This window comes from Trichosurus vulpecula, chromosome 4 (assembly GCF_011100635.1).
Source record: "Trichosurus vulpecula isolate mTriVul1 chromosome 4, mTriVul1.pri, whole genome shotgun sequence".
Lineage (NCBI taxonomy): Eukaryota > Metazoa > Chordata > Mammalia > Diprotodontia > Phalangeridae > Trichosurus > Trichosurus vulpecula.
Genome location: NC_050576.1, coordinates 26,161,458 through 26,178,389, shown reverse-complemented (window position 1 = coordinate 26,178,389; position 16,932 = coordinate 26,161,458). Strand labels below are relative to the sequence as shown.

At 47.8% G+C, this 16,932-nt stretch overlaps 1 protein-coding gene across 1 annotated transcript in view; it reads left to right on the top strand.

Annotated features, from left to right (window-relative positions):
- Positions 1 to 14,893, top strand: part of TCEANC2 (transcription elongation factor A N-terminal and central domain containing 2) — a 28,648-nt gene extending 13,755 nt beyond the window's left edge. Inside the window, exons 4-5 of the mRNA XM_036756187.1 lie at positions 3,450 to 3,643; positions 13,877 to 14,893. Of these exons, the coding sequence (XP_036612082.1) occupies positions 3,450 to 3,643; positions 13,877 to 14,065 (383 nt within the window). The 3' untranslated portion in view covers positions 14,066 to 14,893. The remainder of the gene's footprint in view (positions 1 to 3,449; positions 3,644 to 13,876) is intronic.
- The last annotated feature ends 2,039 nt before the right edge of the window (positions 14,894 to 16,932 follow it).

Sequence of the window (16,932 nt, the reverse complement as noted above, 5' to 3'; positions counted from 1 at the left end):
GGGGCGGGTGTTTGCTGTGGTCTCTAAGGTGCTTGGACCCATGGCCCAGCCAGCATCAATGAAGGTTTGGAGGCTGCTCAGGCTCCAGGCTCCTCCTGCCTCCCGCCTCTTCATGCTGTCACTTTATTCTTTTATGCGGAGATCGCCCCAGAACTTGGAACCCGTCCCTGGTCCCAAGCAGAGGCAGAGCTCGAGCTCTGAGAGAGCATGGAGTGCCCTGCCCCTGGCCTGGCCCGAGGCCATTTGAAGCCTCTTCATTCTGGCCTTCACAGTTAAGGGATAAAGTGACCCAGCTGCAAACTCCTGTGTCTGCAGGAGATCTTCAGGCGATTTTGTTTAACAGAGGAAGAAACGGAGGCCCAGGAAAAGGGAATACTGGGACTGCTGGGACCCTGGTCTGGCTCTGCCAAGTTCCTACCCTGCCGACATCCTGGGCACCCAGCTCAGAGAATCCCAGAGAAGAGGCCCTCGAGTGCCAGCTTGGGGCCTGGGCAGGGGAGGGTTCCCCTCCAGCCTCCAGAGCGCTGCCTCCTCCACCCCAGGTGAGCTGCCCCCCTTTCGGATGCTTTCACCCCAAGGACGTTTTTCCAGCTTCCATCCATTATCCCGAGGAGTCTTTGTATACTTGCAGAAAGCGATCATGCTTTGCTGGGCTGGGGGAAAGCCCCCACGTCTGCTCTTCTCCAGACTGAACATTCTTTGTTCCTGCCATTACAACTAGAGGAGGAAGGGGAGGAGAGTATGAAAAACTGGCTCGGGGATTGGGACCCAGGTTTGGATCTTGTCTCTAACTCTTATGACTTGTGGGACTTTGGGTGGGGAGTTGGGTCGAACCAGCAGGTTCCCGAGGTCTCGTCTAGCTCCGCTCTGGTGATCCTCGGGCTCGTCTCAAGGGCCTCCGGACCCCGGTTGTGCTGCTGTTGGCGCTCCGTCTCCTTGGTATCCCTCCCATCTTGTGGAGCAGCGCCCCCCTCAGTGTGTACCTCGCCCTCTGCCTCTCTTAATGCCTCTGGGACTTTGTGGAGTCACGCGGCGGGCTCCCGTGGCGCTCTCGGTCCACCACAATCCCTCCATCTGTTTAAGTATGATCCTGATTTGTCGATCGTAAACATGTGTTTTCTCCCTCTCACTTTTTCCTCCCCTAAAAACAAAGCATTGCAGAAGAAGAAAACAAAAACCCTCGTCATCCACGTGCCCGGCCAGCAAAAGAAATGGCGACATTGGCTGTGTGGAGACGCGCTCAGTCCGTCCCTTGTCTGCATCCTCCTTCCTCGGTCCTCTGGCGGCGATCAGAGCTGTCGTGTGCAGCCGTGCCCAGCTCGTTGGGACCCCATTTGGGGTTTTCTTGGCAGAGATACTGGAGTGGTTTGCCATTTCCTTCTCCAGCTCATTTTACAGATGAGGAAATTGAGGCAGAGTGAAGTGACTTGCCTAGGGTCACACAGCTAGCAAGTGTCTGAGGTTGGATTTGAACTCAGATCTTCCTGACTCTAGGCCAAGCACTCTCTGCGCTGCATTGCCCAGCTGCTTGTTTGTTACAATGTTGCTGTTATGGTATAAATTGTACTAAACTTACCTCCCTCTGCATCAGCTCGTATGGATTTTCCCAGGTTGTTCTGAAACTATCCCTTTCATCATTTAATCTGGCATAGTAGGATTCCATTACATTCGTTACTATAATTTGTTCAGCCACTCCCCAATTAATGAGTCCCCCTCCCCATCTTTTTAATAAAACGCTCGTCTAGTCACACGTTATACTTAGGCAGTTGACGTTTTGAACCCAAGTGTAGGAATTTACATTTATTCCTGTTTGATTTCAGCATGGCCTTTTTTGAATGGAGAGCTGGACTCAGAGTCAGTAAGATCTGGGTTCGAGTCCTGCCTCTGACACGTGCTGGCTGTGTGACTGACTCTGAACAAGTCACAGCTTCTCAGTATCCAGGGACATTCCCCAGGCCTCTAAGATGCAGCATAGCTGCTGCTCAGCGTTGGTAGGGGACATTTCCTGCGCTGATGAAATCACAGATTCTCCCTCCTCACTCTCAAGGAAAATCTTCACTTTGATTCACTCTGGCCCATTGTTCTAGCTTGTTGAGGTGCTAGAGGCTGCCCTCCAGTACTTGGGCCTCCCTCACTGTTGCTCATTCTTGCTCTGGAATGGTCCTGCCTCCTTTTCTGGGAGGACCCCAGGTCAATGCTTTGGTTTATAGATGAGGAAAGAGAGACTGGGGCCAGCCTCATCCTCCTCTCAATGATGTCTCGTGCACTACTTGTATCTGATTGATCATGGGCTGCAGGCTGCCTACACTCGCCGCTGCCTCTCCTCATTGATTCCTGGGCCACCAGAGATCTTGGTGTTCCTCGCCTCCTAGAAAGGCAGCACTACTGGCAGACTTTATTATCGCTCATCGTTACGTCAGGCACACTTTGGTATTGACACCTGGACTGTGAAAGGGCCTCATGGACACATCTCTTGAGGTTAGAAATTCTTTCCACAAGACTTGAAATGTGATCATTGGGGATGATATAGAATGTCTGGACTCTCTCCTCCCTTCCAAAGATTAGTCTGTAGAAGAGCGGTCTGCTCCAGGCCACCCAGATAGGAAGCAGCAACACCCCCCCCCCCCCCGCTTTTTTTGCAAAGGAATATCTGCATATTTATTTCAAAGCTTTAGCAAGGACAGACGTACAAATGGTCTTGCCAGCTCCTGGAGGCATCACCCTCCCATGCACTGCTTCTGTCACTGGGGAGGGGTAGAGGATTAGATTCTCCCTTGAGCTCGGTTCCTAGAGCATCAGTTTCACCCAGTTCTTGGCTTGCTTCCCAGCACCCCGCCTTCTCAGGACTTCCCTGCTGAACTAGCAGCAACATCTGACCTGGAATCCCGGCTCCAAGGGGTCAGGGGCTCCGTTGTCTGCACCTGTAACTGAAAGGGAGCCCTGAAGCAGCCTAAAAGCCCCAAGCCTGATTTACGGGGCTGCAGAGCCTCAAAGGGGACCTTCCTCCTATCCAGTGCAGTGCCTGGGACCCATGACGTATATGAACAGGAAGGAAAGAGCCCCAATTTCTCTGCTTTCAGATGGTGCTTCTCTTTGGTAGATTAGGAGATCAGTCCTTGGGTATAAAAATGTGCTCGTGGAATTGTCTGAGAAATGTTTAAGCCGTCGACCCTTTCACTCCTTTGCTGTTGTCTGACTCCCTGGAGTGATGTTTATTCATTGTAAAATGGGTCCAGGGTGATTTGTGCCAGCTAGATTGGTCATTTGACCTTGACCGAGTCACCTGGAGCTCTGTACACCTACAGAATGATGGCATGGATGGTGTCCAAGTGGCTTCTTCCCTTCTGATGTTCTCTGATCGTGTAGAAAGCAGGAGCTGAGGTTGACCCGATTTGGGGTTTGACAGGAAAACAGAGCTTGTTTCTTGGATTTCTTTCACTTTCTTCTAGGTCACACTGTGAACAAGATGCGCAAACATTCAGATGGAGAGGTGGCTAATCTTGCCAGTGAGGTTTACACTGAGTGGAAGACGTTCATTGAGAAGCATTCAGATAAGCCCTCCATCGAAGTCCGCAGCGACCCCCAAACTGAGACGTTCAGGAGAAATGCCCAGAAGTTACTGTCTGAAGCATTGGAACTAGAGGTAATGTTCTTGGCAGCAGGCTTCAGCCACGCCTGTCCCTGGCCAGCCACACGGCTGCTGCACAGGGAGCTGGTACCAAGGGGCAGCCCTGCTCTTGGGCTCTTGCTTGATGGATCTTTGTCTTGACTTTGGGGTTTACAGGCTGTTTCAGAAATTTATAGCCAGGACCCTGAAATAGGCCTTTGAGAAAGGCTCTGTTACCGACTACAGAATTGTTCACTGTTTCTAAACTGTGTTCTGCAGATCCCAGGTGGTCTGTGCGATGGAGAGTGGGGTTCTGGGAGTATATTCCAATGATAACGATATTCATGGCTCCAAATATTAAACAGGAAGTGCCATATCATTAGGTGCAGCGGTTTGGGGTATGAAAATAGACTTATCCTGTAAATTTTACCTTGATCCCAAGGAGATTCCATCCTGCCGTCTGAGACTTCCCCACCTTAACCAACATTTAGGGGTTCCATGGGTAATATTTCATGCCCACAGGTGTTCCACAATCCAGTTAATTCTGGAAATAATGAGTTAGATGTTAGCTCTTTAATAGAGAGGGGAGATCATATCTAAGTGGAGGCCACACTAACACCCGTCCATAGATGTGGAAGGCAAACAGTAGGTTAAGGAGCCTGTAGCTAGCACGGTGTAGTATGAGGCAGGTGTGAAGATGATGATCTGGGGCACATGTGGTAGAAGGAAGCCTGTTCGTTCATTATTTCGCTTCAGGAAGCCTGAATTCCCTGAGTGTCCTGGAAAAGATGTTTTAATGGCTCTGACTCATTCTTCCTGTGCCAGCGGAAAGCCCTAGATCTGGAATCAAGGGCCTGGGGCCTGGACCTTGGCTTTGCTGCTGCCCTTTCATGTGGAGCAGGGCAAGGCCCTCCTTACCCATTGCTAAGAGCGATGCAGAACGAGGTGGGGCTCCTTTCTCGCCATGGAGTCTGTGATGACTTTGGGGTAGATTTTGTGAGGTTCACCCCAGTGGCAGGTATTGGCATTTCTTCAGATGGCAGCAGTGGCTTGATTGAGAGAAATCTGGACCCTGCCTAGAGCTTCCAGTTCTGCTGCATGGCACATCCTCAATGACCTTGAGCCCCCAACCTGAGGGCTCAGGAGTCGATGCTCTGCAAGGCCCTCCCAGCTCCAAAGTTCCATGGTTCTCTTGAGTCCTCATCATGGGCTAAGTGTTCCACAGGATATCGGGACACGTGTAGGACTTGGAGGTTTGGTGTCTGTCTAATTTTCCGGGATATCGATTAGCTGACAAGACTTGTTTGGTATTTTAAACAAAGTGTATTTTTGCAATAAATCAAAATTGATTAGAGAAATGTACAGTAGGGGTGAATAATATATAGTTAATGTGGTGGTAAATATCAGCTCCCTGTGGTATCTTTTTAAGTAAATGATTATAACACAGTCTTGCTGTAAGGATTAATGAGCAGTTTGCCTGCTATATTAAACTCCATAATAATTATCCTTTTACTTTATCCATTAATTATCCTTTAAATGGCACATCAAGTGCTCGGCACTCAAGTGTTACAAAGCAAAGTTTAAAAAGTGATACATTCGTTCACACTTTCCAGTTTAATCAGGGAAAAAGATCATATTCAGCAGAACTGAATGGGTTAGTTTCCAAATTAAATTCCAAATTAAAAAAAAAATTGAAAGTCTGAATCTTAGGCTGATCCTCGGTGAGAAGGAAAACAGACTCAATCTGTTTCCCTTGCCTAAAGAGCATTTGATTGTATTTTCCTCGGTTTCATATGTCACAGAATACAGACACAAACACTTTAGTGTAACGCTAACAGCTCAAACCGTCTATTCTCATCTGCAACGTTTCTACATTGGCATGAATCAGTGGGCCTGCCAGTCCTGCACTGGGTCTCCGACAGTAGCCGGTGTGGAAGCCATTTGAATCAGACTCCAGATCTCCATAAAGGTAATTAATCAGGCAGGAGCACAGCCCCCTGGGATCAGTTCTCAGCCAAGCACCGCAAAGCCTTTCTCTTTTGATTTGGTCCAGGATTCTCACAGATGCTGTTTCTTCGTGTCATGAGGAGCGTTTCTACGTGGCTCATCTCTGTAGATCCTGTTGCTGTGATTGCCACAGGTTAATATACATGTGACCAAAAAGTACATCCCTTATTAATATAAATTTGTTCCTTTTCCATGTCACTGACAGCTTCCTTGTTCTCAGAATTGTGGAAGAGATGAATAGAAAACCCATCTTCACGGCCCTGGCTTTCTCTTTCTTTATTTTCTCTCCTTTATTCTCTTGCATCTATTAGATCTTTCCTCATATGAAAGTCTCCTGCCGGGTCATTCTCTTACTTCCCCTTCCTCATTATCCACTCGCCTTCCCACCTCGCTCCTGTGATCATTCAAAAAAAAAAAATGAATGTGGTTCTAAAAGTGAGCCTGTATTGTCAGCGTTAAGAAACAGCGTGGCTGGTTAGCGGATGTGCTAATGAGACCAGGGTCAGAGGGACCGTCCCCACCTGGGCCTGCCAGCTCTGCTTTGTTCCACAGCCACACACTACGCCTTAACTTGGACCGGCCTCCTCATAAACACGTTCCACCGGTCACTAGCGATGGGAAATCCGCTTTGAGAGAAGCGTGGAATTAGAGGGTCCCTTAGAAGAGAGGATGGCGGAAGAGGAGGTGTGGTAGCTGGAGGGCACTTCAGAAATCGTCTGCTGCGATCCTCTCATGTTGTCTCCTTTGCCCCCTCTCTCCCTAGGGCAGAGACTCTTTTGTCTTTGGGGCCCATGGTAGTTGCTTAATGAATGATTGTTGAATTAAATTGAATTGAATGAAGACCTAGGCTCTCGGCAGTGGCTTTCCTGAGGTCTCGGGCCTCGCACCTAGCCGAGGCAAAGCTTGAATCTGGGTCTCCTGCTTCTTGGAACATTGCTCTTTTCCTCCTCCTAGGAGCTTGTTTGGGTCTGTGTCCCCAAGCCCCAGGACACGCTATCTTGGTGTAGAAAGGCCTATTCAGATGGATCTGTGTTTTCATTGATGGGATGCTACCTCCAGCAGTGCAGCTGGAGACCTGTCCATCCTCGCCCCTCAGATGGCTCTTGTCCTTGTCTCCGTACATTTGCCACAGGCTGTCCTCCTTCCCTTGTGTTCTCCAGGCATGACAGTGGTTTTGTCATCTAGTCAGTCAAAAAACCTATGTCTGTCCTTGGCAATCCTTGTTTGTAATGTGTCGTGACCTGCTCACACCCTCAGGGGCCATCTGCAAAGGCTGAAGTGTTCCTTTTGACTTGTCGCTGTGTAATACTTGTGTAATGTGGGGATTAAAAAAGATGACCTTTGTTCAAGGAACCTGCTAGGACCATGAAGCAGAGTAGTACAGTGGGGAAGGTGTGTGATTTGGAGTCTGAGGGCCTGAGTTCAAATGCTGGATTCTGCATGACTTTGAGCACATCATTTGATTTCCTTGGGTCTCAGTTCTTTCTCTGTAACATGAGCGAGTTAATACTAGATGGCCTTCGAGGCCCTGTCCAGCTCTAAAATCTATGATGCTGTCATTGTTAAAAGAAAATTCCAGTTCCCAGAGGCAGTCTAGCTCATTTTCCTCCTTTTCCTCCTATTTAATTTTGGATCCAGCTTATCCCCCATTGGCAGTGTCTGTCAAGACAGCCACAGTGCTTCCTGGTAGACGAGGGCTATAGGCTGGCCTGTTGCAGCTCCTTACCAAATGGGCAGTAAGCATTCTTTGTCTCCCAGGTTTGACCTTGAGTGGATAGCTCAACTCAGCCCTTTTGGGGGGTGTTTGATCTCTTCCGAGATGTGGGATCCATGAGCTTGATGCAGTCAGCACAGTCCTAGCCACAAATAGGGGTGCCTCAGGGCTTAGAATTAGAATGTTTCACTTTCATATTGTAGCCAAGCACTGGTGTATTAGTTATCCCAAGTGAGAAGGGGTCTTTGAGACCATCCTGTCTAACCACCTCATTTTATATGTGAAGGAACTGAGGTACAGCAAAGAATTGCCTGCCAAGGAGTCAGTGGCTAAGCTGGGCATGGAAACCCAGGTCTGTTGCTTGTTGTTTCACCGTACTACCACACACACACATGCACACGCACACGCCCGCACACGCACATGCACAAACACCCTCATATACACACTCACACATACATATGCACATGCATGCACACTCATACATACACTCACATATGCATGCACACGCACGCACACACACTCATACATGCACACATACACACGTTTTTATTTTCAACTTGTGTATGTATTTTCATTCATGTATTTTTATAATGTTCATATTATATATACAGGGTATATATATTTTCATCTTTGTAGTCCAAATTCTCAAATTTAAGGTATCTTGTTAAAACAGCTTCCACCAAGTCCTCCTCTGATGCCCCCTTGTGGCATCTAACAGCTCTGCCAGGTTCTGCCATGCTGCAGAGATGGGTCTGCTTTCTGAGAACCAGCCTGGCCAAATACAGAGAGGCCCGTCAGTACCAGGAGGCCAGCCACATGGCAATACGTTCTTTGGCCATAGTCACTTGTGCCCCCACAGACATGCTGTAGAAGATGCCCATTCCTGTGGAGCCCACTTCTGCTTTGGCAATGATGGAGTCAGAACAGCCAGACACAGGTATTTAGGCCATCTCAGGTCCTCACTTGAATTTGGCTGAGCCTTGTCTAGAGACCTGGAAGGTGGACGTTCTCTGACAGGAGCCGAAGCATATCAATCTTAACATTCTAAGCATGATCAAAACTGAAATAAAGAAGAAAGTTGTAAGTGAGTGGAAGGATGGCCCATAGGTCATCCCTGAAGGGGAAGGTGTTGGAGGACTGGCCTTCATCCTGTACTTGGAGGCAACAAGAAACCCTGTAGTTGACATTTGGTCACTTCATGTTGCAATACTTGTGGTAAACCTTTGCAGAAAGATCACTAGTTGGAACTTATGAGCCAACTTCAGCTGCGCAGGATGAAGAGGTAGAGAAATTCTATGAAGAACTGGATAAGATTCTCCAAATTAAATCAATGTGAAGTGACTTCATTGCAGATTTGAAGATGGCACAAAATATATGAGAAAGCATTAATCAGGAAGAAGGAAGGTCAAAGACTTGTAGACACAAAGAAGCCTTCCACCTTTATATTATGAATGCTTTCTTTAAGAAAAGAATCAGAAAGCACTGGATATGGCGACCAACAAATAATGCTACAAAAAAAGTGAAATTGGTTATATTTTAATAGATAAGAAAAGACTCGTTACTGGTGTGGGAATCATCTTTGAGTCACATATCTGTGTATGTCTAGATCTCTGGTTTTTCAGAAGAGGAATTAGAACCAGTAACTAGAAAAAAAGAATGAGAAAAACGTGGTGTATATTATCGAAACAACTCAAACTATTTGATGAAGCCATTGACAATGAAGATTGGGTGATGGATGGCAGAAGTGATGTTGACACCAATGATTTTATAGAAAAGTTTAACTGATAGAAACCAATTGCCAAAACGAAGGGCCTCAAAAGCTCCTTTGTCAGCAAACCCTTAACTTAATCACCAAAAGAGGAGAGATGGCTGCCAAAGGCAGCACTGGTTTAGAACGTAAGCTTGTTTATAAAACTCCTTGGAAAAGCGATGCTGGATGATCGTAAGTAGCATTGCTTCATAAACGAGAGGGTGTCTGTGGAGGATAGAACCAGCCTAAAGAAAGCAAAGTCATCCTAAAGGCACTGAGGAAAAAATGAAAGGAAGACTACAACCAGAAGAGAGATGGAAAAGATTTGCAGAGATGTTTTATAACAAGCTGGTTTTGCCATCAAGGACAGATAGATGAAGCATTTATTAAGTGTTTATTTTATGCCAGGCACTGTACTAAGTGTGAGAAGAAAGAGTCCTTACCCTCTTGGAGTTTATATTCTAATGGGAGAAGACAATGTGTAAAAGAAAGCTCGTGTGTGTGTGTGTGTGTGTGTGTGTGTGTGTGTGTGTGTGTGTGTCAGGGGAGGGAGGGTAAAAGTCCAGAGAATCAGGAGTGGAGCCAGGTTAGAAGTGATAGAGAACTACCACACTTGGACTTCAACATTCCAGTCACAGACCTACTTAATAGGGGTAGGAATGATACTTAAAAAAAAAAAAGCAAAGGAAAAGGACTTGGCTTGTTGTTATTATTCAGTTGTTTCAATTGTGCCTCAGTTTCCTCATCTGTCAGATGAGCCGGAGAAGGAGATGGCAAACCACTCCGGGATCTTTACCAAGAAAACCACAAATGGGGTCGTGAAGAGTCAGACATGATTGCAAATGAAAGAGATGATTTACCTCCTGAGGGAGATGATGCACTGACAAATATGTTTGGTTCAGTCATTTCAGTCATGTCTGACTGAGGCATATGGGGTTAAGTGACTTGCCCAGGGTCACACGTGTCTGAGGCCGGATTTGAGTCTTCCTGATTCCAGGCCCAGTGCTCTGTCTGCTGTGCCACCCAACCACATTTAGCTTAGTGTATCTAGAGTGTATCTAGAATACATTTGTGAGGGTGTTGGTATGTGCAAGGGGAAAGACACCAGAAATAAGGGGGAACAAATTTAGATGTTATTAATAAAAAAGATAGGGATCAAGAGAGCATCGGTGACTCCTGACCCCCATGCCTCCTCTCCCAGCCACACAGAATCTTTGTGAGAGTCGCCTCTCGAGAGCCACCAGTCAAGGATCAAGAGCATTCTGGATGACGGTTTTGGTAGGAAGCAAGCCGGTTCTACGATGGACCACGGGTTTGCTGTCGCACAGTTGACTGAAGATAAAGAGATGACAAGATCCCGTTGTACTTCCTGTTTGTTGATTTTGTAAAAGCGTTTGATTGGAACCAGGTGCTGCCGTCAAGACTGTTTCTTCAACAAGGTGTTTTCCACACATCAGAATCATTCAAGATGCTTTGAAAGAACGGAACAGAACAGAAGCACGCCTCCTCAGCGACCCTCTGATCAGAAACATCAAACAAGGTCTAAAACAGACACTGTGGGTGGAGGGGCATCTTGATGGACAGAAATTCTCATTGGATGGGGAGGTTCTCCAGATGCTCCTATTCGTGGAGGACATTGTGTTAGTGGCATCTAGCCCCAGAACATATTAGAGCCTCCTGGAAACGAGCCGTGACTCTTCAGAAGTATTTGGTCTGACTGTCCACATAGCAAAGACCAGATGGATGAAAAATTGCTGTTGTCCAGTTTGTGATGTGCAGTTAGATGTACAACCTATGGAGCTTGCCCATTAGTATGTATGTCTATGGCAGATTGTACAAATGGACAATGAGCAGGGCCAAAGATTAAACAGGAGAAAGAACAGTGGGCCTGAATGCCTTCGATAAGTGAAGAAGTATACACTAAGTGCTGACCGTGTGTCAGGTGCTGTGCTAAGTGCTGGGAAATTGCAAAGTCCTCTTAAAGGTCCCAAACAAGAAGAGGCCAAACAGAAGTGTTGACATGCCAAGTGTCAAGGAGAAGGCCTGTACGAGTGGGGTGGGCATGATGAGGACAGCGTGAGCCCTGAGCACTTGGCGGGAGGGAGAGGAGAATGGCGTCAGGGAGGAGGGGCTGTAACGAACATTTTTATGCCTCTAGATCTTGTTTACAAAGCACATCCCATTTCCCCCGTTCATTTACCTGAATTCCCAAGATGTTTCCTATACATTTTTGGCTCACCGTCATTAGACACTGACTAGAGGTCAGCTCAGAGTCTCCTGTGAGCCACAGTTCACATGTGTGCACACACTCACACATGCCTCTTCCTTGGTGACCACTGTGTGCTCCATGTGCTTTCACTTTGTGAGCACACTTTTTCCTGCCAGCCTGGCTCCTGGCTCTCAGTTTCTTCACAGCACACTCATCTCACCAGGCACGGGGGGAGGGAGGCAGCTCCAGGACCCCCAGGATCGTTGTTCTGTTGTGCTCATGAGGCACGTGACTCATAAATGTCCTTCAGGACTTGAGCTCCGACCTCCTGGATGGTCACATGAACTTCTGAAAAGGTATTTTCTGGTGACCACTGCTGTATGAGCGCCAGGCTGAGTGGTACCTTTCCCCTGCCACTGTTTAGTGCTGGGGCTGCCCTTGTCAGCTGGTCCAGATGGCATCAGAACAGGGGGATTGGTTTGGAACAGCCAGAGGAGGTCTGGCCCAGGTCTGGAACATTCCCAGTCTGGAGAATCAGATTGAGATCTGCAGTCCAGACCTAGAATGAATCATAGTCAGGGACAGTGCTCCCGTAAGCCAGCTCTGGGGCAGCCCCAGTCCTGGCTGAACCAGGAGCGTCTCAGCCCCTTAGGGAGAACAGAGGGCAAGGCTAGACCATGCAGGGGCCGTGCTGGCTTGTGCCAGGCAGGCTGTAGCCCAGACTTCCCCTGCCCTAGCCAGTCCAGCTTCTGGAATGGTTGGGAAGGGATGGGGCGTTGATTTAGCAGCACTTGGCATGTGGGGATCCTGCCTTGCACTGGCAACAGGTAGACCTAATGTTTCTAAAGTAGGCTGAGTTTTAGGACCAAAAGATTCTTGTTTGCATTAACATGCACAGTAGAGTTTTCCGAAAACTCAGGTGTTCCCTGCAGTGATAATACAGATTCTGTGATCAGTTTTCTGTGGTGGTGATACTTTTCCCCCTGCAAAATATTAAACAGTAAATCATGTCTATCTAAAAAATTATATCATTGTGATTTGGTGTAAAAAAATAGGCCTAATTCCCTCTGTTCTTATAGAACAACAGACTGTGGCCTGGTATAATGAAAAGTGGCACTGCCTTCCTTGTGGCACCCCCCCCCAAAAAAAACCATTCAAAATAAAAACCCCCAAGAGGGAGGGAGTCATGTGTGTGAAGTCCTAGAAAGAACACTGAACCTGAGGTCAAGATTGAGTGGCTCATTCTGATGGATGGTTGGGTGGGTGGATGGATGGATGAATGGATGGATAGATAGATGAAAGGAAAGGAGAAAGGGGAAGAGGGAGGAAGGGAGTAGGAGGGGACACACAGACAGAGAGAAGGGGAAGAGAGAGAGCTTCATACATGACCCCTAGTCTCCTGACTCCAGGCATTTTCACCTCACCGACTGTCCCCAGTGCCTGGGGTTCATCTCTGCCTTCTGGCTTCCTTCAAGTCCCATTCCTTTAACGGGAAACCTTCCTAATTCCCCCTTGACACCAATGCCTTCCCTCTATTGATTATCATCTATTTATCCTGTCTCTAGGTTATTTGTTCATAGCTGTATACATGTCCTCTTCTCCATTAGATTATATGCTCTTCGAGGTCAAGGACTGTCTTTTGCCTTTTTTGTTTCCCAGGGCTTAGCACAGGGCCTGGGACTTAGTTTATATGTTAGTTAACTGTTTATAGACAGACAGGCAGATAGATGACAGATAGAGCGTGGATACAAGTGCTTATGGTGAGCCAGGCACTGTGCTAAGCCCCAGGGATACAGAAAGAAGCCAGAAGGCCATTCTCTGGCCTCCACAAGCCTCCATTCTAACAAAGGAAGACAGCGCATGATCAGGTGCTGGGAGGGGGCGAGGCTGCTGGTATGGAGCCTGGAGGTCCCAGGCAGGAACACCCCAAGCAGAAGAGAAGGCCTCATGCGGAGTGACTGAAGTCACCCTCAGAGCCTCGGTTTCCTTACCTGAAATACAGTAACAGTAACACCGCAGTATCTCTCGGGCTTCTTGTGAGGAATCACTTTGCAAATATGAGAGGACTCTAGAAATAGGATTGTTGTTATGATTAGCAGCGGGCCCCCCCCTTGGGCTCAGTCACGGCTTTTGTGGGTGCCCTGTACCCTCCAGGCCTCCCAGGTCAGCACTGGTTTATTTCAAACCCCGCCCCCCATACCCCTGGTCCTGTGGCCTAATGACATTGATGTCCTGATTAGAATACACAGTATGATCCTGATTTCTTGTCCTTTGTAGTTTCCTGAGCTGTGAGTAACAGGCCTCAGGACCAGGTACTTAGTTCAGGCAAGTTTCCTGTTATAATGGCCAATATTACCGCCCAGCTGGGGTTGTGAATGAGGTCTCTGTCACATGGCACACGGCCTTGTTCCTTAATTGCCAGGGTGGAATTAATTCGCTCTTCCTGTTTCTCTTGTGACAGGAAGTAGATTCCCTTGAATTTAAGTTGATTAATGAAGGCCTCTGAGCCCCCAAGCTCTAGTCTCTACCGCTTTTAATCCTTATGAAACCAAAGGTCCTCATGTGATAATTTTGCTGTGTTTTTTTTAGATGGATCACCCACTGGTTGAAAATATCGAGCGTGAAGCTTTTCATCTCTGCTCCCGTCTCATTAATGGACCGTATCGGCGGACAGTGAGAGCCCTGGTCTTTACATTAAAGCACCGAGCTGAAATTCGAGCTCAGGTCAAGAGCTGCTCGCTCCCAGTCAACATGCTGGTGCAGACTTACAAAAAGTGACCTTCGTAGTCGTCCACGCCCTGGGGAGCGGCGCTGCGCCCACCGAAGGCTGGCCACTTCCCTCTTTTCAAAGGCTTCTTTGAATTTGGGTGATGGGGAGACCCGGCCGCCGTTGGCCTTCTCCAAGTGCCATTCCATTCAGAAGGAGGGCACGAAGAACGACAGGGGATGGGCCCCGGCATCATTATCCATAACAAGTGCCGCTGTCTGAAAGCATCAATGGCGCCCCAGGGCCCTCGAAGCACCATGTTTGTGATCACAAAACTAGGCCAGGAGGGTGATGGGGCTTATTGTGGGTTTGCCAAGGAGGCCTCTCAACTCCTTTCTCCTGTTGGGCTGGTAGTGCTTCTCCCTTATTCCACCACCCTGCAGGTAACTGAAACTCAATTACTGCCGGCTTCGCGACGTCCCCCCGTGTTTAGATAGCCCTGGTGCTCTCAGAACTCACCCATCTGTCTTCCCTTTACTGTATGCCAGGGGGAAGCCTGCAGGCGCCCGCCAACGCCCCCCTCTTCCCTGATCGTACTTATCTGAATGTTTCAGCTCTCCCTTGAAGACCTTCAGCGTTGGTCTCTGAAGCCCCCATGCTGGGGCTTCTAATGAGCGGTGGCCTGAAGTGGCCAAACCTCATGCTTTATTTGAATGCCTGGCTATTAGACTTTAGAGATATATAGAAGGTAGATAATGAAATCTCTCTCTAAACAAGTTGGTTGAGAAAAATCTGTTCTAGCAAATCATGACTGGACTACAGGACACTCCTTGAGTGATTATGTAAATGCAGTTTGCCTTTTTTAAGAGCATGATAATAAACCATATGGTTCAAAAACACAGAAGTGTTGACTTTTTCCTTGGAAAGCATGTTGGACTGAACACGTGTTGACTTTTTCCTTGGAAAGCATATCAAACTGAACATGTATACCAGTATCTCACCTTCAGATTTGCTTTTAATTCTTTAAGTGAAAATCTTTCATAGAACTAACACTGCAGAAAGAACGTCAGAGGCCTTACCCAGAGATGTGCCTGAACCCTCTCAGAGCAGGGCTCCTAGGATCAGGGGACATGGAGAAATTTGTGGGCCACTTTCTGGCTCAGGATTGCAGCTGGACTGGAGGAATTGGGCCGCTCTTTCTCAGATTTAGAAATGGCTTTGGTTCTCTTGAGTTGCTTTGCCTAGATTAGGTGCTTAATAAATGCTCTTCAAATGACATTGAGTTTGTTGCATGCATTCTGACGTTTATTATTATGTGCTCTTGCTTTTGAGGGTGGAACATTGGATGTGGAATTCCAGGATTCCCTTGGTGAACTTCTCCATCCATCCCCCCTCCCTTCAGGTAGCGGGGTGGCTTCACTAGATAAGCAGAGGGCCCACCCTCTCACTGGTCCAGGGAACTCTCAAAGGAGGCATTCCCTCTCCCAGTGCAAGTTGGCACCATCTCTATTACTTGGGGTCTTAGAGATCTTCCCAGAGATTTTCTGAGGGTTACCAATCTGTGTCAGAGGCAGGACCTGAATCCCACTCTTGCTGGTTTAGAGGACAACTCTCTAGCCACCCGGCTGTGCTGTTAGTAGCTAGTATTAGTAGAAGAGCTTTACCAGTATGTGCTTATCTGATCCTCACCCCTGGTGCTGTTATTATCCCCCCTGTACAGGTGAGGAAACTGAGGCACAGCAGTTAAGCCACCTAACAATCACAGCCACTCCCCTTACCACAGCCCTAGGGTATGCATCTCACCAGAATCCTAATCCTCATTTTACAGGTGAAGACCCTGAGCTGGAGTTTGAGCCAACATTCAGAGCCAGCATTTCTCCCGCTGCTGTCTGCACCCTGCCGCTTTCTGATTGTCTTTTGTGTCTTAACTTGAGCCCTTCCTGCTATAGTCTGTTGGCTTCCTCTTGGCTTCAGAGAAGCATCTGGTCACTGCACGTGTACACACGCACGCTCGGAAGTGCATTATCAAGTGACCCTTTTGTGAAGAGACTGAAGCTGGGGCGGAGAGAGCCCCGGCAAAGGGTGACTCATAACTCTGTGTTGATTATGGATGTGGGCCAATAATGGACTTTCCTTCTGGGTTGTCAATACCAAACAGCCATATGGTTGAGATGTTTCTGAAAGAGTCCCCATGATAACATCTGCCATAGGAAGACAGCCAGGCCAAATGGGTCATGTGGAGTCTCTTGGGCCGGGGACCCGCTGGGCCCCAGCTCATCTCTCTGGAGGCTACCAGTGACCTTTGCTCAACTTCAAAAATCTAAAGAATAAGCTGTTTTATGGAAACCAGGAAATGATTGTGGGATGTGTGCAGGGGCAGCCGGGAGAAGTCGAGGCAGCTGCTGGAGAGCCTGAAAAATCAGTTGTCAGGAACGGTATCAAGGGAAGGGATTCTTGTTTCAGATAGAGCTTGAGCTAGTTGAGGCCACACTGGACAAGGTTATTCTACTTTCCATGTGACAGTGTTTCAGGTTCATCTCTCCTGTGCTTGCTGAGCCTTTTCCAGGCCACTGCCATCCCCAGTTAGGTCTATGCCCTCATCTTGAAGTCCTCTACTGTCTTGGCCACCCTCCCTGGAAGCTCTCCAGGTTTCCACTCTTCAGGCCTTCCTAAAGTGTGATGCTGTAAACACAAGCCTCCAGATGTAGTCTGACCAGGCTGTGTGACCTTGGGCCAGTCACTTAACCTTCATCTTCTCATCCACCTCTTTGTTTTGCACAAGAAGAGTATGAGATACTTTATCAAATAAACATCATCATTCCCCTGATCTGGCGGGTTAATAATCCCGTGAAGAAGGTAGTAAGTTTAGTTTGTTATGACCTGTTCCTGATGGGACCACATACTGGCAGTTTCCTTTTCAAGATGCTGCTGGCTCCTA